We start from the raw sequence: 26900 nt of genomic DNA on the forward strand, positions 1-26900 counted from the left end.
CCGAGAGGGGCGGGGTCGGGCCCTGGAGGTAGAAAAAAAAAAGTAGGGCCCGGAGAAACGTGTCCTTCATAACCCTAGGGAAAGAAAGAGGCGTGGCTGCAAGGAGAGGGCGAGGTCCAGTCTCAGAGGGAGGGAACCAGGGGAAAGGAGAGAGACAGAGGAAGGCTACGGAAAGGAGGGAAAGAGAGGAAGGGAGAGGAGCCGGAGAGAGGGAGAGAGACTAGAGGCGAGGAAGGCGTGGTTTCAGGGAAGTGGCTGTGGTGGGCGGGCCGTCGAGGAAGGAAACGGAAAGGGGCGTGATCAGGCCCCGGGACTGGAGAGAAAGCCCATGAGGGGGCAGGGCCAGAGCCATTTGAACTCCCGCGAGCACTGAGGCGAAGCCTGGGAAGGCGCGGTGGGCTGATAGAGCCGAGCCGGGTCTGGGCGGAGCGAAGCTGGAGGCATGGCCCAGGGGAGCGCCCGGCCCTTGGGGCGGGTCGGGGCCGGAAGGGGGCGGCTCCTTGGCCGGGCCCCGCCCGGCGGCCGCCTCCCCGCTAGATCGGTTGGCTCTGGCGGCGGCGGCGGCCGCGGGGCGGGGGAAAGATGGCGACAGCAGCGGTGGCGGGTGCCCTGGGCCTGCTGTGGGACTGGCTGTGGAATGAACGCTTCTGGCTGCCCCAGAATGTGAGCTGGGCCGACTTGGAGAAGCCCGGCATGGGCAGCTTCCCCCGGGCCCGCCACGTCCTCTTCGCGTTTCCGCTGGCAGCCGGCATCTTCTCCGTACGCCTGCTCTTCGAGCGGTGAGAGGCGGCGCCCGCTGGGGACGGAAGGGGAGGGGGCCGCCCTGCGGGAGGGTCGGGGGAAAGGGGAGCCCCGAGGGAGCAGAATGCGGGCCGACTGCGGGCTCCGGGAGCTAGGGCAGAGAGGCAAGAAGGGAAAAAGGGCTGCCCTAAAGATGCCTATGGAAGTAGCCCGCCTGCCGGCCGGCCCACAATCCAGAAGTTCGTAGGCCTCGAGGCGCCCGCACGTGGTTCTCCGGGGAGATTGGCCCCTGGGCCAGCGGAGGAGCGGCCGGAATGAAGGCCGAGGCGGCTCCAGCCTCTGCAGGGAGGGGCCCAGAGGCCGGGAGTGGACCTTTATAGACTGAGGAATGAGAGGATGAGGAGAGCGGGGCGGGGGCGGGGGCGGGGGCGGGGGCGCCGGCTCCTCTAGGTTCCGGGGAACTTGGACTTGGCCTTGGAATCAGCTTGTCTGCTGCACAGACTTGCGGACTGGACCCTCCCCTCCACCCCCAACCCATTCTGATTCCTGGATTGGGGTTGGTGGGAGCTGAAGGGCAGTGCACTCAACTGCTGCAGTATCCCAGGGACTGCCAACATCTGCCCAGCACAGCGGGCAAGATAACATCCAAATGCTACCCTCGGTCCTTGAAAGTTGTGGGTTCAGATCCCAAGGCACATTGCCCCGGGGGTACTCATTGTTCCCTTTTATCTTGGTCAGTTATTTGCAGTGTTTAGGGATAGATAGATAACTCCTCTGGGAGGGGGAATTGTGTGCATCTGGGAGGAGAAACTCCTACCCAATTGCTCTGAAGACTTGGATATTTGTTTGAACTGCTGAATAAATGTCCTTCTTATGACCATTAGTAATGGTTATTCTCATCAGGGTGAGCCTTTTTGCTCGCCTTCTCATTCATAAAACATTGAGCACAAATAGACGTTTTGCCACATAGTAAGAGCTAGGAGAAATACGAAGATGTAGAAAACATGTTCCTTTCCCTCAATGAGCTTATATTTGAGTAGGAAAGATCTGCTATCTTCTGGACCACCAGAAAGTAGTTTTGTTGTAGCTTTAAATTTAAACACCCTCGATTCCAGTAGACACTTATTTCTTAAAGTGGACCGTCAAACTATTTGGGATTTTCTGAGGTAGAAAGAACTTTTAGGTGCTCTTCCCCCGCCCTCCCCCAGGAGGAGCTGAGTTCTAATTCAGTCACTTAACTCCATTGCCTCAACAATAGCTCCTTGACAGAAGGGACCATCTTGCTATTTGTATCCTCAGCACAGTGCTTTGCAGATAGTAAGCACTTAATAAATGCTTTTTAATTCATTCATCTGAATTTGCAAGATTCTAGATCGTAGATAGAAAGGAGGCCACAGAAGTATACATAAGGATCCCTTTGAGCTGCATATTGACTTTGAAAACCACAAATTAAGTAGTATGGTCTACTGTATTTTTATTTTGTTACATATTTCCCAATGACATCTTAATCCTATTTGAGCTACACTAAAGTGTTTGATACCACTGTTCTAGATTATAGATGCCACATCTTATCTGAACCACAGGTACTAAAAGATTCTTTACCTTTGGCTAAAGAATTCTTTCTGAGATTACTGTGGGTACTATGTGGGCACTAAGCTGCTCATTGTGAAATGAATAGTTTTATTAATGTCTAGGTCTTTAAAGAAATTAAATACAAGGCTGAGGGATAGTAACAACTGGCCTACTCCTTGGCTAGTGAGGATTTGGACTCTTAATCTTGTTTGGTGCTGGTACTCTCAGGCTCAGTGAAGGATCTGCTGTTCCTTTCCACATTGCAATCTACTCTACAATTATAGGACTGCACACTTGGATGACTAAGTCTCTTGAGGGCTTACTTTCCCATGCAGAAATGATAAAGACTGCTCTTTCTTTGGGGAGACCAGAAGAAAGAAGAGCCTGGTCTTTTGGTGTCATTTGAATGTTCAGCTGCCTGAAGGTGAAGTGTTAAACTGATGAGCTGCTTTTCTCTCAAAGGAGCAGGAAAGGACAAGATCCAAAGTGAGCTTTCCTATGGAGGCTTTAGTTGGTTAAATCCCAGTTCTATTATTGACTTGCAACATGGCTTCTAAGGTCTCATTCTAGGTCTAACATTTTGTGACAGAGCATAATATCTTTTGCCTAGTTCGACACTCACATTTTTGTTTGAATGAATGGAGAGAACATGGCCTTTCACCCTTGTCTTTTAGTGCCCTTGTGTAGTAAGTAATGCTTAAGCTAGAATTTGTGGTCTGATTTAGAGGGGAGAAAACCTTTATAATCTGGGACATTAAACTTCCCAGTGACATTTATACATGAAGACTCTTTCTTTCTCTTTCTTTCTAGTTCCACCTTTATAATAGCAGTTCACATTTAAATAGTATTTTACAGTTTAGGAAGGGCTCTCCTTCAAAACTCAATAAATTCATTAATTTAAGTAAAAATGTTCCCTTTTTACAGATAAGAAAACCAAGATGAGCCTCAGAGGTTTGTCTGAGGTTACACCAGCAAATAAATGGCTAAATCAGGATTCAAAATTGGGCCATTTTTTAGAGGAACTCTAAAGGGGGGAAACAATTGTCATTGTCACTTTGACTTCTTTTTTTCTTCTCTGGCATTTTCATTGATCTGTGACCTGACTCAGACCTGAGTTCATTGTTAGAGGTGGAGTTGTTTTACACTCAATTTCCCTGCTAGATGCCATCTAGAGAGAGTTGATTTGGGGCAAAAATGGGAGTTCAAGACTCAATGCTGCCATCAGATATCCTGTATTTATTGTGAATACTGTGGAGCAGAGAGGGCCTTTGTGATGTTAAAGGGAAATTGCTTTATAAAGCTTTATATGCTTTTTAACATAAGATATGTTGCAATTGTCACTATTCATTCTTCCTGTTCCTTTTCTATTGTCTCAAAGCAAACTCCCTGTGAAGCCTAAGGAAGGGCCTCTTCATCAATATTCTCTTCAGGAACCAACTGCAGCAAGATGACTAGCTGTCATGAAACTTACAGAATCTTTTCTGCTGCATGTTTTTTAGACCTTTCTTTTCTTGTTCTCCTTAGTCTTGCTAACTACTACAACCTAGTTTTCTCTATGTTCTCTCCCACTGCAAGAAGGAAGTACTTTATTTTTCCCTCTTCCTGACAAGCCTAATGTGTTTCTCCTTCCCAAAAACATGTCATCTTCCAGGCTTTGTACAGTACATCTGGATCCTTTGGACTCAGCCTTAGTAGGTCACCCAAACTGAGGAGAGATGCAAGGGAGTGGCTGTTGATGAGCAGGGTCTGAAGCCTACTTGCATTGCTGAAGTTGTTCTGTTGGGCTGGCAATTTTTGTGTTGTAAATTATCAGGTTTGCTTATCCAGCCGAGCAAGATTGGAGGAGACAGTCACATGTATAGCTCTTATCTGGAAGAGCCCAGCTTTTTAATTGGCTCCAAATGGTTGAAAAAAAAATTCTCCAGCCTTTTTAAAAGAACTTTTTTCTCATCTTTCTGTATAGTGGGTATAAGGCTTTGCAGATGGTATGTTTATGATGTCATACAAGAGGTTAGATTTCAGACTCCTTAAAGACAATGAATTCAGTTAATGAGAGAAAGCAGAGACAAGAAGTCTCTGTGCAATCTCTCATCTACTTCCTGTTGCAGAGAGGGTCTCTTCATCCTATTATGAGCTGTTGGTTTAGTGGTGAGATTAAAAAAGAAATCCAATAATTTAATTTTTTCTTTTTTAAAATAACAAAATTGGCAATTAACATCCCAACACACAAACAACAAAAAGGAAATTGTATTAAGTCCTGTACACTTTTTTGCCTTTGACTTTTTTTACTATGAACTTAATCATCAACGAATGCAAATAAACAACAGGATTACATATGAAAACATAAACTTTGTTACCTATAGTTTGTTTTTAAGAGTGCATATTAAATTCAACAAAAGAGGAGCAAAATTGTTTCCTATGTTTTTGCCCCTTCCTGAACTTTTTATTTCTCCCTCACTCAATAGTATTTTATTTTTTCCAATTACATGTAAAATGTTTTTCAGCATTCATTTTTGTAAGATCTTGAGTTCCATATTTTTTCTCCCTTCCCTTCCTCCCATCTCTGCAAGACAGCAAGCAATATGATATAGGCTATATATGTATAATCATTTTAAATGTATTTTCATCCATGTTGTGAAAGAAAAATCAGAACTAAAGGGGAAAACTACAAGAAAGGAAAAACCGAAAAATGAGAATAGTATGCTTCAATCTGCATTCAGTTTCCATAAATCTTTTTCTGGATGTGGATGGCATTTTTCATCACAAGTTTACAGGAACTATCTTGGATCACTGTCTTGCAGAGAAGAACTAAGTCTTTCATAATTGATCACCACACAATCTTGCTGTTACTGTGTTTATCATGTGATCCTGGTTCTGCTCACTTCACTCAGTATCATTTCATGTAAAACTTTACAGGTTTTTCTGAAATCTGCTCATCATTTCTTATAGAACAGTGTTATTCCATTACTTTTTTTTTTCCTGAGGCACTTTTGGATTAAGTGACTTGCACAGAGTCATACAGTTAGGAAGTATTGTATTAAGCATCTGAGGCCAGATTTCCTCCTGACTTTAGGATTGGTGCTCTATCTAGATGGTGCCATCTAGCTGCCCCTCATCACATTAATATATACCACAATTTATTCAGCCATTCCTCAATATCCACTCAGTTTCCAGTTCCTTGCCACTACAAAAAAGATTGCTACAAATGTTTTTGTCCATGTGGACCCTTTTTCCTCTTTTATGATCTCTTTAGGATACAGACCCAGTAGTGACACTGTTGGATCAAAGGAATGCACAGGGTATATAAACTATTTATTCTTTTTAAATAATTCATTGATGTACCTTTAAAATTTTTTGTTGCAACTCTGACACTTCCACTGACCCACTGGCCTCTTTTCTCCCCAAATAGAAGCCCTTTTTTATAATAAATACTTATTGTCACATAAAACAAGTCAACACATTGAATGTGTCTGAAAGTAAGAGGCAAGCTTTATCAGTCTTCTAAAGTCATCACTGATCACTGCTTTGATTGAAGTTCCAGAGTCTTTCATAGGTTTTTTTCTTTATTTTTTTGTGGTCATTATGTAAATTATCTCCTTATTTGCTTATTACACTCTCCATCAGTTTGAACTATGAGTCTGCCCAAGTTCCTCTCAATTCTTTATACTGTACCTCAAGGTACAGTAATATTCTATTACATTCATATGCCATAATTCATTTAGCTAATGCCCAATTGATGAGTGCACCCACTTTACTTCCAGGTCTTTGGTACCACAAAGCATGGTGTTATAAACATTTTTATACATAAGTGTAGTTTCCTGTGGTCTTTGACTTTTGGAAGACCTAGTGATAGTATTTCTGGATCAAAAAATATGTATAATATTAAGTATAGTTTCAAGTTGTTTTCAAGAAATGACTACAAATTCATGGTTCTTAAAAGCTTATAATCCCTCATTCCCTGTTCCTTCAGTAATATATATATGTATATAGGTCTTTCCTCCCATTAGAATATAAATTAATATTTACATAATGCTTTAAAATTTATAAAGCTCTTTGCTCACAAAGTCCATAGGAAGTGGTTAGTGCAAGAGTTATCTTTGTTTTACAGATGAAGAAATTATGTGTTACATAGCCAGAAAGCTGGTATTCAGCCCACATTTTTCCTGACTGCAGTTTTTATTGTCTTTTTTTGTTAAAAACTGTTGGTGTTCAATCGTATCTGACTTTTCATGACTCCATTTGGAGTTTTCATGGCAAAGATACCGGAGTGGTTTGCCATTTGCCTCTCCAGCTTATTTTATAGATGAGGAAATTGAGAGAAAAAGGATAAGTAACTTGCCCAAGATCATACAGCTAGTGTCTTGTACCAGATTTGACAAAGAGGAGGAAGATTAGTCTTCCTTACTAAAGGCCTAGCACTCCCTAGCTATCATGTCATCTAACTGCATTATAAACTTAATCATCAACAAATATTCTATGATAGAAGCAAAAGGGGATTGTGCTTTTTAAATTTAGCTAAGTAATAACAAAAATTGCTTTGGGTATTTGTCACCTTCTGAACATTTGGGGGATATAGTTTAACCAATTCCCTCCACTCTAATCCTCTCCCACCTTCGATGCTCTCCTTTGTTTCAAATACTTTCAACAAATTAGCTAAGTTGAAAAATGTGTATCTGATTCTGCATCTATCCTGTTTACTTTCCACTACACAATGTGATTCCTCAGCCTATCTCTTGAGGCTGCACACAGAAGATCATTGAGAGTAGGGCAATACCATCCATGCCTCTATAACCTAGCATGATGTCTTTCACACATATATTCAATAGGATTGAACACCTCAGCTCTTTTTTTAAAAAAATAAGTTTTTTGTTGTTGAAAATTTGCCCACATTACCCAGAAAAGGGCTTATCAGGGTTTTCTCAACCTTGTATAATAAGGGAGTCCCATAAATCCAGAAGTAAGGAGAAAGCAGGACTTGTCAATTATTAGGCTCTGGCATAATGAATAGAATTCAGGGCTAAAAGTTTAGAGACTTGAATACGAGCCCTGGCTTTTTTACTGATCCCACTATCTCTGTTTCTGTGGGCAAGCCACTTGTCACCTCTGAATTTTCTCATTTTCCTCAACTACAAAATCATTAAACTAGGACCCAAGTGTTCTGACCCAACTTTGGTTTTGTATTATGCCTCACTGCCTTCAAGAAGTTTCTTTCTTTGGGAGGACAGGGCTGAATTATTGGAGAAATGTCTTTGTTCTCTCCCTTTAAACCATCTCTTTTCCTTGCCTTAGAGCAGGGGTGAGGAACATCCAGCCATATAATGCCCTCAAAATCATTTGGTCTGGCCCTGCCGAGACACCTGCAGGTGAAGATTGCTTGAGTTCTCTACCTTGATAATTTTGTATGGCCTGAAAATGTTATAAATATCCAAAAGGGCATTGGCAGAAAAAAGGTTTCTTACCCTTGCCTTACAGTTTAGAGCCCAGGGTAAAAAATGGAAACACTAGGATCTTGATTAGGGATAAGTTATACAGAAGAGTGATTTGGAACCTTCCTCTATTCTATCAAGGTACTGAATTTCATCAATCAAAAAATACTGAACTCTGCATTCTGGAGGATGTTCAGTGATGGGACCAAACTGTTCTTCAGGAGAGCAGAAGTGAGATACTGTTTTTTGCCTTGTCCTTTGTCCATGATCCACAGTCATTGTTTTTGGAATACTGACTGTGTAGAGAGCCCTAAGGAACACAGAAGAAACATGAGAACGTATCATCCTGCTAAAAACAACTTTATAAATATTCTCTTGCCTATAGAAGAGAACATAAACTCCCTAACCTGGTGTTCAGATTCTTCCATGAAATGGATAGGTTACCACCTACCTTTCTAGCCTTATTTCATACTATTCCTACTCATGGGTGCTACAGCTCATCCATAATGGACTCCTGTTTCTTAATTTTGTCTAGCCCTTTCCTGTTTTCCCATAAATCACCCTCCATGTTAAGAATATACATCTTCCATGTTTCTGTCGATCAAAATCCTACTTTTCTCTCAAGACCTATGTTAGAAGAATGCTTTTCTATATCCTCATCCTGACCCCTAGCCCCATCAGATTCCTTCTTGTACTATTGATGACTCCTCTTCTTTCATCAAACTGAATTTTTGTGATCATGTACACCTGCTAACCCTTACTATTACTCATTAGATTGTAAGTTTCATAAAGACAAAAAGCTGGTTTCCATTTTTGACTCTTGGTTACCTCATGGGGTCCCTTGAATGTAGTCGGGACTTAATGAACTTACAGCTTAATTTTAGAAACTGATTATATAATAAAAGATCAGAAGTAAAAGGATCCTTAGAAATTGTATATTGGTCTTTTCATTTTATTAATGAAGGAAAAGACTACAGAAGTGAAGCAGCTTGTCTGATTTAATCTATACATCAAAGGCCCAGCACTATTACTTTCCATCTTACTCACATACTATAGTTTTTGGAGGAATTTTCTTACTAATTTGATTTTTATACCGTATTAGAACAAAATAACAAACATAGTTCTTTTTACATGTATCCTCGGTCTGGAAGCTCTGATTACACTAGTTACTGTTGTATGTTCAATTACATAAAATGATATTTTAAAAACTATATCTTTTCTACCTCAAGCCATTTTGGCTTAATAATAGTAACAGTTCGAATTATGATTATATCTGACCTTCCTACACATCTATATGCATGCTCTTTTCCCCAAAATATTTGTCCTTAGCAGTTGTTTTTTTAAATTTCATTTATCCCTGTGAAATCTGCCACAGGGCAATCTGTTGTGATAGCTAGAAAACCAGCATGTTTTAAGGAAGGCTTAGTTATCTATATACAAGTAAAACATCAGAGGTATGCACTGAAAGGCATAGAGTTCCTTGAAGTCTACTCTAGACATTTCACATTTGTATCAGATTGTGATTCCTTTGAAGAGTAATTCACCTCCCAAAAGCTCTTTTATCTTTATCCCATTAGAATGAAAAGACATTTTAATAGTCCTTAAATTTGCCACTGAGGTGTGGTGACCAGTCCATAATCAGGCTAATCCTTGTTCCTTCAGAGAGCCAATTCTTGGCCAGCCACTTGTGCTGTGATTCATTATTGATGAATCCCCTCTCCCCTCAGCCTTTTTCACATGTCATCTAAGGGTTTCAGGGTTGACTACCTTAATCCTGCCGCCTTTCAAGCAATATTATTCTTATGTTCAGTGTCCATTATCTAAATGATGAATAAAACATTCAAAAAAAGGTGGTCTACTTCATGTTATACCTATTTTAAATAGTGGCAAGAGTTAGAATTTAACCCAAGTCTGACTTTATTTTAAATCCAATGTTCTTTTCACTGAATCAGTAGGGTATAATAGAAAGAGAGCTAGACTTGGAGTCTACAGCTCCAGGTTTGAATCTTGATTCTTTCATTTAATAGCTGTGACCCACAACAGTTTATAGCTTCACTTAACCTGTTTGCTCTTAAGTAAAAACATAGAATTAGAGGTTTGGGTTTGGAAGAAACCTAAGAAATAATCCAGTAGGAAAATGATAATAAAATGGGAGTGATAATATTTGTGGTACTTAGTTCACAGGATTGATAGAAAGATTAATCAAATAAAGTAATTTGTATTTTTGTACACCTTAAAGCATATAAATGTTAAGGTGATATTTACTTTGGGGTTAAATGTAATACACTATTCTGTGAATACTTTGTCACAAATATAAATTAATGTTTAAAAATAATAACCCATTTAACTTCATTAATTGGTTCTGTGAAAATTACATGAAGCCAAATGGAACATTTAGTGCCTTAGGAACAATGTTGTAAATGTGCTATCTCCTTTCCATATGTGATACGGAAGTGTGTGCCTTCTTATTCTGAAACCTATCTACCTAGAAAACTGTTAAGATCACAGGTAATAACACAAAAGCCATCTAGTCTCAATTCCATTATTCTCATGAGAATACTGAAGCCTGATAAAGTTAAATAACTTGTCTAAGTCATTTAGTGGCAAATGCTGTGGCAATGGTAGCATTTGAGGTTGTCCTCTCCTTTGTAATGTTTTCCCCTGTATCACCTTGCTTTTGCTGTCTGAGGTCACACTGATGGTAAGTAAAGAGCAGTCAGTAACAATAGATTCAAATCAGATGAAGGGGACTGCATCAAGTTTCTAATTTCTGTTTCTCTTTGCACCACCCATCTATCATACCATGTTCTGATTCTGAAGGGGATCTTTCGGGTAAGGAAAAAGTCAAACTGGCTTTAGTCCTGAAAAGTTGCTACAAGGTCTTTTCTTGGGTGTGACATTCTAAAGATTGCTCTTTGATCTCTGGATATCGCCTAAGGGAAATTCTTATATTTTAAGAGGTTGTTTGTTTTATAGGGAGTTAAGGGAGCTAGTTGTATAAGTATTGTTACCAAGTCTACTTACAGTCTTTGGGAGTTACCAGGAACTAAGTAATTTACTCAGAGTCCATGTGGTTTGTTTAATAGTGTCTGGAATAATTTGCCATTTTTTTTTTCCAGTTCATTTGACAGATGAGTAAACTGAGGCAAATGGGGTTAAGTGCCCAAAGTCATACAGTCACTAAATGTCTGAGGCCAGAGCTGAACTAGGGAAGATGAGGCTAATTCTTCCAGACCTGGAGCTCTATCTGTTTGTCAATCTAGCTGTTCCTAGAGTCACTTGGCTGGTGTGAATCTTTCTGATTTTCTGTTCATACAGTATTGCTCAGGCCATCCTATTAAGAATCATAGGAAATTTGTCATAAAGAATCACTTATTAGGCACCCTGTACAAAGCCCTTGAAAACTTTCTAACAGTCAGAACTGCTTGAATATAGAATGAACTGCTTGAAAAGAAAAGTTCCCTATCACTAAAAATATTCAAACGGTGGATTGGGACACAGATGTATACATCAGGACTGTATGATGGAAAATGCAGCTTTAGAATCCCATGTTTAAGTACCATCTTCACTACAGTTTCCCTTACTGAGGCTCAGTTTCTCTATCTATAAAATGAGTGAGTTAGACTGGGTGTCCTTAAAGATTCCTTGTAGTTCTAACATTCTGTGATTTTGAGTTTTGCTTTCACCATTTGACTATCTGTGTGATACTTTGGATACCTCATTTCAACTCTAAGTCTTCTAAAGAAAGATGGGCCTTCTCTTAGCTCAGGTATCATAAGGCTCAAACCAGATTCATAAATGGCAGTTTTTTACAGCTCAAATACAACTGCAAGCCGTTATTATCGACAGGGAGTTAGATTAAATGATATCAAAGTCTCCTAATTGGAAGATATATATATATATAGATATAGATATAGATATAGATATAGATATATGAATTAGTAATTCAAACCAATAAGCTCAATTTTTTTGATCATGCCTCCATTCCATCCAAAAAACATATTTGAGCATAATGCTAATACATAATGTATGTTTATTTATACATTTTATCTATGTACTATTGTACTAATGCATTAACTACATGATAAAAAATTCACAAAATACAAATAGAAATGAGATAAAGATTAAATAATTTATTTTTAAAGTATTGATATTGTTTTCAAAACCACACCTATGATTTATTCATCATTGAAAGCTTTAAGAGAGGACTTTTTTTCCTCTGGCAGATCAGTACCCTTTCTGCCAGTGAAAGATTATAACACTGAGAGAGGTTATGTGATCTGCACAAGGTCACCTAGACAGCCAAAGACAGAACTAAAGTTCTATTTTTTTCTGCCTCCTAGGCCCATTCTCTAGAGGGACTAACACTTTTTTTGACTTTGACTAAAAAATGAGAGCAGTTTGATTGAATATGAGTCACTGTTTTTTGAAATCTTAGTGTAACATTTTGTAATACTATTACCGGAAAGTCTGCTTTTAAAGTTCCTCTTATTTTGATTCTTAGTTTTAATGGCTGTCATACCTAGGAAAGATACCTTGCATAAGTACATAGATCCATATAGAAGAAGTACATTTACTAAAGCATTTAGTAAAGCATCATTTACTAAATAGTAAGATTAATTTTTCAGTTCTATCAACTCTGCAAGGTTTTTGTTGAAATTTGGCTTGTAAGTTTTCATTTCCCCTGACATCTGTTCTTGTTTTTTCATGCTGCTACATAATTTATAATAAATGCTTAATCTTATAAATTAATTACATGTTAAATTTTTATATTTTTCACAAATGTGTTCAAAAATTAATATTTCTAATCAGATTAGAAAATTTATGTTTCTAAGACTTTAAAATCATGCCAATTTGAGAGTTTTTATAGGGGATACTCCATTTTGTGGTAGCAAAATCATATTTTTAAATGACTTACTAATGATGACTTCATATTATCATTAGCTAATATCTCAACAATATATACTCAGGACAAGATTCCTTTTTAATGATAGTGCTTATAAATTCATATTTGGGATAATCTTGATAATTGTGCTTTTTTTTGTTTATCTCATTGCTTTTTACCTTGTAATGTAGATGATTTAGAGCTCATACTAGTTGAATTGTCAGCTCTGCCCTTTTCTTGTTGTTTGTTTTATTTGTTGTTGTAATGTTAAGGGGGAAAGAGGGGGCAGGGAAGAAAGGTGAAGGAGCCATTGTTAATCCTTTGTTAAACATTGTGAAACTATTACTTTGCAGATACCTCAAGTAGCTTATATGATATATGAGCACCAGCCTCACATATTGAGTTGGAGCGCCAATGTACATTATTAAATAGTGATAAAGCTTAAATTTTTTTAAAAGATAAAAATAAATGTTATGGGAAGTTTTTTTTTTTTGTTTTTTTTGTTTTTTTTTTCCTGGATCCCAGTGGATTATGCCCCATTTTGGAGATAAGGACCACAGATTTAGAACTTGAGATCATCTAGTTCAAACTCATTTTACAGATGAGGAAACTAAGAACCTGAGAGAGTAAGTGACTGGCCAGAACTCAAAAAAGTAGTAAGTGGTAGAAGAAGCAGGATTTGAATTTGGGTCTACTGTATCAGGCTACTTCTTGAACCAACTGATAACTAAAACAAGAATCCCTTCAACAATAGATACAAGTGATCATGAATGAATACAACTTTGCTTGAAGATAGCTAAATAGGAAGCAGACAATTCTACTTTTAGTAGCTGTAATTTGGGGGAAGTTTTTCCTTCCTTTGAGCCTACATCTCTTACTCTATACCTTCTATTCATTGGGCCTTACCTTTGTCTGTTTGTGAGTCCAAATAGAACAAAAACTTCTTTATGACAGGCCTCAGAAACTTAAACCATAACAACCATAGCAATTCTTAGCTTTTAAAACTCCTCCATTCATTCAACCAAACTTCCCACGACTTAATTTCAAAACTTTTCTCCATTTTGATCCCCTTAAATTCTTTTTAAAATATGATCCTCAGAACTGAACAAAATATCCCAGGTGTGATTGCTATTAGAGCAAAGCTTCTTAAACTGTAGGTTGCAACCCCATGTGGAGTCATGGAATTATGATTTATTATCAGTAAATGTTTGATTTGTCTTACCTATTTTATATACCTATATGCTTGGGGTCACATAAAAATTTCTTGGGAGAAAAGGAGTCATGAGTGGAAAGTTTAAGAAACCCTACACTTGCGCATAATATATTCAACACTGATTTAAGTTACCCTAAACTGGGTGGAAAGAGATTTTTTCCTTTTAAGAACCACAAGGACTTTAAATTCAACATATATTCATGAAGCGATTATAATATGCATGTCTAGATTTTAGGCCTTTCAGACAAATAATCCAGTATTTTCATTCTAAATTTATAGAATGTGAGCACTGAAAGGAACCTAGGAAAGATGAGTCATAACCTCATTAAAGACTCCTTTAGAGAGTCCTCCAAACATATAGGAGTCTAGATTTAAAACTATAAGGTATCTTCAAGATAATTTGGACCCATCTCCTTATTTTGCTGATGAGATAAATGAGGCTCAGAGAAGCAATTTGACTAGCCCGAGGTTTACAAAGATCGTTATTAACCAAGTGAGTAGAATCTCATCTTGTGGCTTCCAGTCTAGCATTATGAAGCAGAACATATGCTAGATTCTTCTCTTTTGCTCTCAGTCATTGAGCTTCCTCTTATAGTCCTTACTGAAAGAAGACTTTGTATTAAACACTTCTTATTGAATTTAATTGAATTGTTCTCAGATTCACTGCTTCTACAAAAGTAGTAGAAATGTTTTTTCTTTATATCGAGCCAAAATTATCTTCTCTAAAAACTTATTTTCATTGCTCATAGTATTGCTATCATATGGTGGTATCCAGTTAAACAAAGCTAATACTCTTTCATATGATAACGCATTACATTACTGCTAGTACATTGTCTACCCTTTTATTTTCTCTTTTCCAGATTAAATAAATGTCTCTGTTCCTATTCCTATATGGTGTGGTGGTTAGGCCCCTCACCACTTGGTCACCTTTCTGAAATACGATCCAGTTTTCTATTGTACTTCCTAAAATGTGGTACCTAGAACTAGATACAAGATTCCAGGTGTCTCCTGATGACAAAGAGGATAGTAGATGTACAACTGCAATAATATAATTACTTTCATTCTGAATACTATGTTTCTATTAAAGCAGAGCTGACACGAAATCCTCAGATCTTTTTCACAACTCACAAATCTCAAATTTGTATAATTGGTTTCTGTAAATAAAGGACTTTACAGTGTATTTGATTCAAATAATTGCTCTGGTCCTTTGTGATCTTTATAGCTATGATTCTGCCATCCATTATGTTAACTATCCATTTTAAATTCTGTGTTACATACAAGTTTAATAAGTAAGCATGTTGTGCAAGTTATTGATAAAAAATATTGAACAGTACAGGGCCAAGGATGGTGCTAGTGCATACAACTTCAGGTTTGGAGAGATATTTAATTATTACTCTTTGATTTTCAACCAGTTGTGAATCCATAGAACTGAACCAGAGATGCTTGGTTTGGTTTGGTTTTTTTCCCTTTTTATTATCCACCAAGATATCATGAAAGAGTTTTATAAAATGCTTTGATAAAATTTCCATGTTGTATCTTTAGAATGGTGTCTTGCTGTTTAAGAATTTTGCTGTTAATTAAAATTATATACTCGTGTGTGTGTATATATATATTTCTATAGTCTTCATAGAAATAATATTTATCAGAGGAGTGTAGTAGCTGTCATTTTTTCTCTCATCAGGACTTCACATTTATTGGGAAGGGGTGTGTGTGTCAAGCAAAGGAGGTGATAGAAGTCAGAAACATTTTTGGAAGGTAGATGTCCACAAAGTGGATCAATCAATTATAATATCATAAGTGCTTTGAGCAGAAATGAGTCTCAGAACTGCAGAATTATAAAATTGGAGGCTTGAAAAGGATCTCAGCAGCCATTTAATCTAGTCCAATACACACACGCACAGAGGTGTTCAGCTTCTTCATGAAGAGCTCCTAGGGGAATTCACTTCAGCTCAAAGTGTCCTGTTCCACTTTTGGACAGCTGTAATCCGTAGGAAGTGTGTTCTGATATCTCTTTGCATCTTTTACCCAGTGCTCCTGGTTTTAAGCTCTAGGGCCAAGCAGAAGTCAAGTTTCTCCTCACATGATAGCCTTTCAAAAAGAGCTAACATTACATTCCCTTCCTACTCCCTAGACTTCTTTTCTAGAGGTTAAAATGTGCTTAGTTAGTTCCTTCAACGTATCCTTAATGAAACATGAACTTTGAAGCCCTTGGACTTCCTATTGCCTGCCTTCTAGATATTCTGTAGTTTAAGAGTGCCCTTAAATCATGGTGTGCCCCAAAGTAAACACAGTTTCAAATGTGTTCTCATGAGGGTGGAATACAGTGGAACAATCATCTCCTTATACCCCATCTCCCTCTTAAATGTATCTCAAGATCACATTAGCTTTTATGGCTACCACAATATACTGTTGACTGGTGTTGAGATTACATTTTATTAAAATCCCCCAGCTCCTTTTAAGAATAGCCTTTGTCTGTGCCCCCTCATTTTATTTTGAAATGATTTTTTTTTACCCAAGTCTAGCTTTCAAAGCCCAATACATTGTCATTTAGTGATTTAGCAATTCCTGGCATCTGCAAATTTAATGTATATGCCATCTATGCCATCCACATCAGTGATTAAAATGTTAAGCTGCATGGAGCCAAGCACAGATGTCTGGAGCACTTTACTGAGACGTCCAGCCGTACTGACATTGAACTATTAACTCTTTTGAGTCGGGCCATCCAATTGATTTTGAATCTATACGCTTATACTTTTGCTTAACCCATGTCTTTCCATCTTCTGATTTTTTTCAATTCTACTTGCAGTAGCAGTACCTGCTAGTTCTTTGGAGATATTATGATGTAGTTCATCTGGAACTGCTGATTTGAATTCATCAAGGGCAACTAACTGCTTACTGTCTTCTTGTTTAATCAACTTACTGGTAGTTATTTTTGTTTTCTTATTTCTTTTGCCAATAAAAGAGACAATAATAATTGAGCATCTCTGCTTTCTCATTTGTCAGTTATATCCTATTATGTCCCATTCACCCCAAAGGATCTTTCTCTGGTCCTCCTTTTTCTTTTAGTAGAGCTAAAAAAAAAGAAAGAAAAACAAATAACCTCACCTTTTTGCTGTCCTTGATTTCCCTCATTAGCCTTAGCTCATTTAGAGTTTTAATATTTTTGACAATACAGAAATAATATTTTTCATATTCATCTTTTGTTAGCTGGTCATGCTTCATCTTCTGAACATTTCTTTTCTTATTCCAAGTTGCCTAGTCAGTTACTTATTCATCCACATTAGGGTCTTAAGACAAATTCCATTTTTCCTCCTTATTGGGATTGTTTTCCTTTGTGTCTCCAGAATTTCATTACTGAACTATCTCATTCTTCCTGGACTGACTTTCCCTGAATTATTTTACTTTTCAGGATTATACCTAGCTTATCTCTGAACCCTTTGAAATCTGCTTTTCCGTAATTTATGGTGTGTGTCAAATTCAGTCCAGGTTTCCTTCCCTTCTTTATTACAAATTTGAGGATGGAGAAGTCACTTCCTCCAAGGTTCTCCTCATTTTCACTGTCAGCCGGTTTTCATGTTAGTGAGAACTGAATTCAGAATAGAATCTCTCTATGTTGGTTCCTTTACCTTTTGAAAGAAAAAATTTTCCCTATGGCAAATCATAAAAGTTTCTTAGATTTTTAGCAAAGAGATGAGAAATGTCTGAATGATTGAAGTCCCACATTATTGTCAGACTGTGATCTCTCTCGACTTTACTCATTTAAATTTTCCCTTTCTTGCCAAGTAGTTTGAAGTACAGTTCAATGATAAAATTATACTATACTTCCACCTTTTTCCTCCTTTACCTATCTTGTTTCTTTTGAGTGAGATATACTTGTTCAAAGCCACAGTCCAGTCATGTGTTTTATTTTACAAAGTTTCTGGGATACCTATGAGATCAAATTTGCCCTTTTGCATGAGCACTTCTTCTTTGCTGTCCCCATTTTCTACTTGAAGCATGATAATGTTATTGCTGACAGAGTCATTCAGCTTCTACTTGGAAGTCTCATAATGGAGAAATTTCTACCTCTAGAGACATTCTAATTCATTTTTTAAATGGTTCTAGGTCTAGAAAATATTTTTTATATTGAGCTATATAATCAGTTTCCCTGATGTTAATATTAACATTCTATTCCTTCCTCTGGGACTAAGCAGAGTTAGTCTAATTCATTTAGATGATAGCTCTTCAAATATTTGAAAGCTGAAATCATACCCTAAATGCCACCATTCCTCTCTACCTAAATATCCCATGTTCTTTTGACTAGTTCACATATAATTACTAATTCAACATAAAAGAGGACTCAGAATTGAACATAATACTCTATAGATATATTTTGATCAAGACAGTGTAAAACTCTTTTTGGATGAACATACTAATTATAATCTAGTTAATTGGTAGCAGATTCTAAAATGTCCATCACCTACTCTTCCAGTCAAGTTCTTTCCTTGCTGAAATAATTATATTTAGAATTGGCCTTTGGCTTGCTCGCTGCAGGTTTATTGCTAAGCCATGTGCAATTCATCTTGGCATCCAGGAGAGTGTTCCTCACCAGGCGCCACCCAATGCCATCCTTGAGAAGGTGTACACATCCATCACAAAGGTGAGTCAGTAGAAACAGGGAGAAGATGGCTATTGAGGGAAGTGTCTTCTAGGGTGAGAGTAGGACAAGATCACACTTGTCTGGCTCTTATTCTGAGAGATCCTCCAGAAGACCCAAGGGGATCCAGGTTTCCAGAGCTATGACTTAGAGCAATTCAGGGCAGCGGCAGCATTTTAGCAATTTCCTAGCTTGGTTTCTATGATCCAGTACCTGTTGCATCCTAGACTGAAGAGCAAGAGGGTAAGTATAAATGGTTTGATCAACATCCTTTTGACAAGATAGTATACAACTGAGAAAAAAATGAATCCTTTTAGGTTAACCTATCACAGCTTTCTGCCTTGTAGTGGTCTTTCTCCTTCCTCCTCATTCATGCCTCTCCTTTCTATAGCAAACTAACTCTTTGAGGGTATTAAACTTTTCCATGAATTTATCCTGTCAGTCAGCGGCATATTCCCACCTCATGCTGTATTCCCTTTCTTCTGGTTAATTATGAGTTCCAATAGGGAACTTGTCTTTTCCCTTGTTAATTGTTAAAACCGTTTTCCTGTCTAACTATATGCTTTCTCACTCATTTCACATTTACCATTCCTGGTGTCTATTGTATCTCTTCATTTTGTCTGTGACCTCTTCTCATTAATAAAACCACTTTTTGTTCCCCACCCTCTTCTCCCCTTGTCACCCCCCAAAAAGGCAAAAAAGATTCTCAGTTGTATAGGATGGGTGGGATCTCTTTTTCAACTGCCCTGATTAGAAGGTAAGGCCATTGGGGTATGGAAAGATTGAGGAAAGGAATGTTCTGATTATGTCCTTGTATCTGTAGTGTCCTGATGGGAAAAGGCTAGAAGGTCTCTCAAAGCAGCTGGATTGGGATGTCCGAAAAATCCAAGGCTGGTTCCGCCATCGGAGAAACCAAGACAAGCCCCCAACACTCACAAAATTCTGTGAGAGCATGTAGGTGTGCAGGCTGGGGGGATGAGGAGGTGGGTAGGACTGAGATGATATTTCCTTTTTGTATCTGGACATCTGTGGCTAAGTGTAAGTTAAAACATTAGAGCCAGAGTAGACTCCTTAGGTGTCATCTATAAGCACCAGAAAGATGGAAGACTGACAAGATTTATCATCTTGAGTCTCTTGGCCCACCTAGTGCTAATTAAGTCTGTATGCAGTTGTAGCCTGTTCTAGATAGGAGCAGATTCCGAGGCTCTAAGTATGCACGGCCCTAAGTATGGTTTGGTGGTGCCAACTCTGGTGTGAACTGTCGTCTTGGGAGAAAATGCGTTGGTAGGCATTACCCTTCAGAGACAGTGTATTGCTTTGGCATAGAAACAAAAAACCAAGCATTATCCCCATCTTCCCTTCCACCTATATAGGCTGTTCAGGAAAGGAGATAGAAAAGTAAATGCTACTTAGTGAAATAATAATCATAAACAGAAATCAGTGGGTAATAGTGTTTATTAGCATGGCAACGTGTGTCCATAATATAAATTTTATTCTAAGCTTTTTTAGTAGCCTGACACTGACTTGCCTAGAAGATACTGTTTTGACTTTCCACTCCCTCCCCCATTTCTCAGAGATTTTGTGTTATCTGAGCCTATGTCTAATCTCTATTCTTTCCCTATACAGGTGGAGGTTCACTTTTTATTTATGTATATTTTGCTATGGGATCCGGTTTCTCTGGTCGGTGAGTCTGAAAGGCTACTTGATGTCCTTTACTAGCTAGGGTGTCCAGGTGTCCAGGTCTAGCTAAGTCTGCTAACTAGAGTTGAGGGGCCTGGAACCTTGCCTTTTTTTCATTTTGTTTTTTTTTCCCTTATAATAGTCCCAGTCCAAACTTAAATTCTCTGCAGATTGTCTTTCTTAAGAAAGGTGCATACTACAAGGTTTTTAACTTAGGAGTTCTGAACCTTTTTTGGAACATGAACTACTTGAGCATTCTGGTGTAACTTAGGGACCCCTTTTCAGAATTATTCTTTTTAATTTAAAAAAAAAAAAAGGCTTTTTCTAACTGAAATTGTTAGAGGTTAGTGAAAATAAAGATGCAATTTTTTTCCTATATAATTTCTCAGCTATTGACCCCAGGTTGGGAACTCTTGCTTCAAAGGGTTCCATGAAAGGGCAGTTTTTGACTTTTAAACCTTTTTGCATGGTGTTATCTGGTCTTTCCCCTCCTTCTAGTTCCCATATCCAGGTGAAATTTTATATGTAGACCCTGTTATTTTACCTATCTTGATTTTCCCTTGAGTTATCCCAGCATATTCTCTATACATGGAATGGCACTTTATTATCTATAAGAATAATTCAGATGCCTAATGAACCTCTTGTAAACCTTAGAACCTGGCAGATGATTCCTCTTTTATCTTATTTCCCTTCATAGCTCCCATGTCACACAGAAAGAGTTCCATGTCACACAGAAAAAGTGGGAATGGTAAATTAAGATTTCAGGACCAAGCTAGGTTCCTAAAGACTGACCAAAATTCTCTATTCTTTCCTTAGTCACCTTGGTTCTGGGACACCCGACAGTGCTGGCACAGTTACCCCTATCAGGTAGGAACTAAAACTTCAAAGAAAAGTCCTAAAATCTCTGGATCTCAGGTGATGGGACCCAAACAATGAAAGCAGTGGCACAGTTCCTTTTGATTCCTTAAAGGCTTGAAAGCCATTTGGTGATGTAGCATGGTGTGTCTGAGGGAGGTTTACTCACCTTTGCCCATGGCTATGACCTCCTGGATGAGCTGCTGTCACATGTGACCACTATTAACTTGGTGGAGAAACACAAGGGAATGGCAAAGAGTGGAAAGAGGACTTTACATATTAGCAGCCTAGACTGTGTCTGGTACTTAGACTTGGCAGAGCTTGGCCCCAGGGTGAGCATTAGCCTCTTTTGGCAGTTTGAGAGCAAAGCTGAAGTGGATGAAAGGCAGAGTTAGGGGAGGTTGGGCTGAGAACCCAGAAGAACGTTGTCCTCTGTGCCAAATCTAGGGCAGGAGTCACTCTGTGTGGTCAGGGGTGGGGGTTTTTTGTTTTGAAACAAAAGGTTGATTAGAGAGAATAACTTGGATTAGCTAATTCCTAACTAGTTCTCCTTACCTTTTCTAGCCTCTCACATCTGGCCTTTACTACTACTATATCATGGAACTGGCCTTTTATTGGTCTCTTATGTTTTCTCAATTTATAGACATTAAGCGAAAGGTAAGAATATTGTTTCCCAACAAAGCTCTTATCTTTCTCTCTTCATTCTTCTCTGGCAAATAGCTTCACTAGCCATTCATTGATAGACCCTCTTTTTTTTTCCTGGCCAGAATCTTAAACAAGTTAATGGGACTGTCATTTTTGGAAGAAACTGTTGTGTAGCATTGGGAAATAAGGATTTATGGGTTTTGTTTTAGACTCTAGGTACAAATCAATGAGGGCTAGACAATCTGAGCTAAAAGACTGGCAGACAACTTAAATGAGAGAACAAAGAGATATGGTAAGAATTTAGGCCTAGTGAATGAATGAAAATTCTACCTGCACTTGGTAATCACTACATTTTCTTCTCTATACTTTGTAATCTTAGAGATCAAATCTCTAATTTTTTTCAGATAAGGAAAAAGACTTAGAGCCATAAAATAAGAGATTATTAGAAATAAAAGTTATAGGAGCAGCTAGATGGCACAGTGGACATAGCACTGGTTCTGAAGTCAGGAGGACTGAGTTCAAATGTGACCCTGGGCAAACCACTTAATTCTGCGCGTACACACACACACACACACACACACACACACACACACACACACACACAAAAAGAAAAGAAAAAGAAAAATGATACATCATTTAGTGAAAGCTTATTTTATAATTAAGGAAATTATATAGTTACATGGTAAATTAATAGAGCCTAGAACAATCCAGTTCTAACTCCCAATTAATTCACATTAAATTGTGAAACTTTGAGCTAGTAGGGAGCAAAGATGGAACTAAGGACTAAACCTTCTCCAGGAGAGAAGAACTGCTAACTTGGAGCCAGACTTTTGAGCATCTTTTTCTAGGGAAACAAAAAAAATCAGGGTTAGTTAACCTTTGTGAGAATAGGTTGAGACAATAATCAAATGGTTATCAGAAGAAGAAATTTGATACTTGCTTCAAGTATCTTCCACCAAGCAGGAAGCACTGAACTTCTTACTTTTACCATTGATCTAAATTTATCTCCCACCCCTTTTTCCTTATTGATCTGAGTTATGGTTATATGTTCTCAGAATTTGGGAAATATTTGGCACTGGATCCAAAAAGTAGTCTGGTAGTCTGACCCATAACTAGCTCACTAATCATGTCTCTGCATCCTCATTATTTTGGGCATTAAAAAGAAAGAAAGAAATGTCTCTTCGTCATGTAACAGAGTTTTGATTTGAGCATTGGAGTAGGTAGCACCTTGCCAAAATGACCCAAATGCAGGCAGAAGGAAATTCTTTGAGGGAGGGAATGGTCATGGAAAAAAATTATATGGGATATGGAATTGGCTAGTTCCATTTAAGGCCCCGGTTGAAGGCATTCCACCTCACATCTGCATCTTGCCTTATCTATCCACACCTTCCTAGGATTTCCTGATTATGTTTGTGCATCACCTGGCCACCATTGGGCTCATCACCTTCTCCTACATCAATAACATGGTGCGAGTGGGAACACTGGTCATGTGCTTACATGATTCCTCGGACTTTCTACTCGAGGTGAGACCCCAGTCTATTCCTCCTTCATATTTCATTTTCCATTTTCCATCAATCCTGAGAGAACTGCTGCTCTCTCTCATTTACTTCTTTTTCTCCTCCCCAGGCAGCCAAGTTGGCCAACTATGCCAAGTATCAGAAGCTTTGTGACGCATTGTTTGTGGTGTTCAGTGTAATTTTTGTGATCACTCGCCTTGGTTTCTATCCATTCTGGTGAGTGTCTACAAATTAGTATTCCTAACTGGGGCAGTGGTACCCTCTTGGCAGTTTAAGAGAGAATTTAGGAGCCCTACTCCGAACATGCCCATATCATCTGCTAAATCCTAAGTGTATGGGCATACATTTCAGAACTTCAGATGCTTTAAGCAATATAGTTAAGTTTGGGGCCCAGGCCCCAGAGTCCCCAACTCATTTTGTACTCCTGACCATCCTTACTTTCAGACAACAGAAACATCTTTCAGAAGCAGTTTCACCAAATAGAAAGATTGAAAAAAGATAGGTCCAATTCCTAAGATTTTCAGTTTTGTTGCTGTCTCCTATCATCTGTCTCCTTGCTTCCCCTATTTAGGGTCCTGAACACAACCTTGTTTGAGAGTTGGGAGATCATTGGACCTTATTCTTCCTGGTGGCTCTTCAACAGCCTTCTCCTGATCCTACAGGTTCTACACATCGTCTGGTCCTACCTAATTGCTCAAATTGCTTGCAAGGCCCTGGTTCGAGGAAAGGTGAGGGCCAAGGCTGATTCCAACGTCCAAATCTGGCTGGGAGAATTAGAGCTATTTAGTGAACTTTTTCCGCAAATGAGGAGGGAGTCTGTTGCTTTTTACTTTCTCCATTTCCTATTAACTCCAAATATTTTATTCTCCTCTCCCTCAAAAATGAAAATAAGGACCAAGGCAAACAAAGATCCATTCTTTCTATGTACTAAAAAAGAGCATATATCAGAAATACCTAAGATTATTCAGATTTTCTTCTTGTTCCCTTTCCTACTTTGTAGAATGAATGATTTAGATTCCTACAGTAACCAAATAACCCAGGAAGATAATTGGTTTGAGATGCATCTCCTTATTGCTAAGAAAAAGTCCTATTGCTCTTAAGAGAAAGGGCTGGAAGAGAAAGTTTCAACACCTGACTCCTGCTTGAAGAAGCTTCTAACTGAATTATCTCTTTAAGTTCTGAAGTAGTCAGAAAGGATCCCAGACTGAGCATTTCAATTTCCCAATTCTGTGTTGTCATCAAGGGGTGATAGATTTTGCTAAAAGAAGGAACCATTTCTAGAGCGTGAGAGTGAGGTTATTCAGCCATGTCTGTAGTCTTCTGTGCTGATGTTCCTCATGGCTGCTGCTGGCTCTAGAATCTGCTTAGCCTCTCTCCTTGCTGCAGCTATCCAATACCTTTCTTCTCTCTGGCTTCTCTCTCCTGACCAGGTGACCTAGCCAGGAAGGATTAGACCCCGACTCTATATTCTCAACTCTTTTCTCACCTTCTTCCTTTTCTCTGTGCCAAGTGGGAGCTGGACAGTTTCATCTTTTGCATGTAAGTGCTCTGCTGCTACTGCTGATTCAGTAGATCTTTATGTGTGTGTGAGAATTTTCTTTTTCCCTTTATCCTTCTCTTTTGTCTTCTAAGTAAGGGCTTGTCTTTACTCCTGACTTTGTGGGGTGATATGGAAGGGGACAATGCTTAATAAAATAGAAGCTAACATGCTCCCTGCCCGAAACTGATTAAATTGAGTTGGGTAGTTTTGTTTTTGTTTTTCTGGAAGCACAGCCTTCCTATATCCATTCTGGGATTAGTCTGCCCTCTGGTGGAGATTTCTTAATGAAAAACAGTTGTTAATTTTGGTCATCCAAGCCAGATTCAAAATTGTCCATAGTTCATAAAAAGACTTTAAAGATACAAAAGCTGGAGATCAGCCCAATCCCTAAGCTTATGCTCTTGAGATTCAGTTATCACTTATAATCAGAGCTCATATTTAATTTCCTCACAATGACCCTGAGATAAGTAGTTTTAATATTGTACCCATTACAGATGAAGAAACTGAGGATCACTCCAAAAGTAGCCTAAGGGTTACGGTAAATTAAATCAAAGCCCAAAGCTAATAAATGAAAGAGCCTGGAAGCAATTTAGATTGCAGTAATCCTAAATCAATTTCTATTATAGTCTGCCTAAGAAGATAGTCCATGGATTTGGAGGATAAACTAGTTATATATAACTGAGGCCAGGGAAAATAGGAGCCCCTGGAAATCATCCGACCCTGGGGTCTGGACTTGAGGGACTGAAACAGCTTAGTTTGTGAGTATCTGCAAGTACTAGGGAATTCAGGACAAAAGGGTGAGATTAGTCAGGCTCATCAGTTACTTGATTGCTACTACTGATAAAACCCATGTTTTATCAGTAATCTAAGTGGTTAGGTTTCTTACCCTTGGAGTTTGGGAAAATAAAGGAAAGTATGGATTTTCTTCAAGACTTTTCAAATTCCTAATGTATAAGAATTTAGCTGCTTTCTGGAAAGACCTCTTCTGCTAAGGCAGATCCTAATTGGATTTGAAGGTGCCTTCATACCTTTGAAAACCTAGCTCTACATGCTAAAATTAGAGGTGATGAAGGAATTCAGTTTGGCGGCATAAATTCTACAACTCTCAGAGCCAGGAATTGAAAGGATAGGTTTAAGAGACCAGAGACTACTTGGCAGAGAGGGTGATTTTAGTGGCAATTCTGTTCTCATTATTCTTCCTTTAATATCTGCTCACCTAGGTATCAAAGGATGACCGTAGTGATGTGGAAAGCAGTTCAGAAGAGGAAGATGTCCCTACTGGCAATAGAAAATGTCCCTATGATGGCAGTTCCAGCAATGGTGCCAACCAAGTCAATGGCCACATGAGAAACAATTGCTGGGCAGAAGAGTAGGGTGGGCTGACGTGGTGACTCCAGGACACATGAACTTTCAGGGTCACTGGCAACCTGCTTCCCATCTGTTTCCCTATCCATAGCCCCACTCTTTTGTGGCCATAAGGACCCACCAGGCACTGAAGAGGGGGAAAAAAAAAAAAAAAAAAAAGAAGCAAACATTTTCACTTTTTAAAAACCTCTGCCGTTTTGTATTTAATAACTTTGTCAGTAATGTTATTTGCTTTGTGTGTGTGTGTGTGTGTATGTGTGTGTGTGTATATGTGTGTGTGTGTAAATACATACACACATACGTATTTGATATGGTGAGTTGGGGCACAATTCTGGACTGGACTTCCTGAGCTATGCCGTGCCCCTTCATCCCCAACTTCAAGTTGTGGCTGCATTCCTGGATCACCATTCCCACCTTCATTGTTGCTTATGGCTCTGGCCCCTTGGACTCTGAACAGAGCAGCCAATCTCAGCCCATTTTCTGCATTGGAGCCAGGAGGCAGCATGTGATGTTACATTGGACAGACCAACTCTAGATGGATGGCCAGGGTTTGCTGTGGCCCTTAGCTGGACTCTTTCTCTAATAACCTCCCTCTTCTCCCTTCCTACAGCTGCTGCTGATATCCTGCTCATTACTCAATGGTACTTGGGGATGGGCTGATGTTGAGGGAGGGCAGCAGCCACTGGGGGAGCTGTTACCATTTTATACCATTGTTTACTCTTCTGTGATTAAAAGTGCTTCTTCAGTCCTCCTCTGCTGTCCTAGCTATTAAAGTTCCCACCTACCTCACTGCATCCATAATCTGAACTGAAGGTAAGGTAAGTA

The 26900-nt window shown here is 38.8% G+C and overlaps 1 protein-coding gene across 3 annotated transcripts; it reads left to right on the plus strand.

The window, feature by feature from the left end:
• The first annotated feature begins 556 nt into the window (after nt 1–556).
• Nucleotides 557–26823, plus strand: CERS5 (ceramide synthase 5). Of its 3 annotated transcripts, XR_007947820.1 has the most exons (11): nt 557–779; nt 18371–18476; nt 19297–19427; nt 20100–20157; nt 20970–21020; nt 21573–21665; nt 23048–23176; nt 23280–23386; nt 23742–23898; nt 24601–24709; nt 25931–26026. XR_007947820.1 is itself a non-coding variant. In XM_051963047.1 (10 exons), the coding sequence occupies exons 1-10, from the start codon at nt 583–585 to the stop codon at nt 26081–26083; spliced, it is 1182 nt and encodes a 393-aa protein (XP_051819007.1). In that variant the 5' UTR covers nt 568–582; the 3' UTR covers nt 26084–26823. The 3 variants fall into 3 exon arrangements, 2 of the variants coding, with proteins under 2 accessions (XP_051819007.1, XP_051819008.1); XM_051963047.1 differs by lacking the exon at nt 24601–24709 and having other exon boundaries at nt 568–779; nt 25931–26823; XM_051963048.1 differs by lacking the exons at nt 18371–18476; nt 24601–24709 and having other exon boundaries at nt 688–779; nt 25931–26823.
• Nucleotides 26824–26900: the final 77 nt, after the last annotated feature.

Source organism: Antechinus flavipes, chromosome 5, assembly GCF_016432865.1.
Source record: "Antechinus flavipes isolate AdamAnt ecotype Samford, QLD, Australia chromosome 5, AdamAnt_v2, whole genome shotgun sequence".
In the NCBI taxonomy this organism is placed as follows: Eukaryota; Metazoa; Chordata; class Mammalia; order Dasyuromorphia; family Dasyuridae; genus Antechinus; species Antechinus flavipes.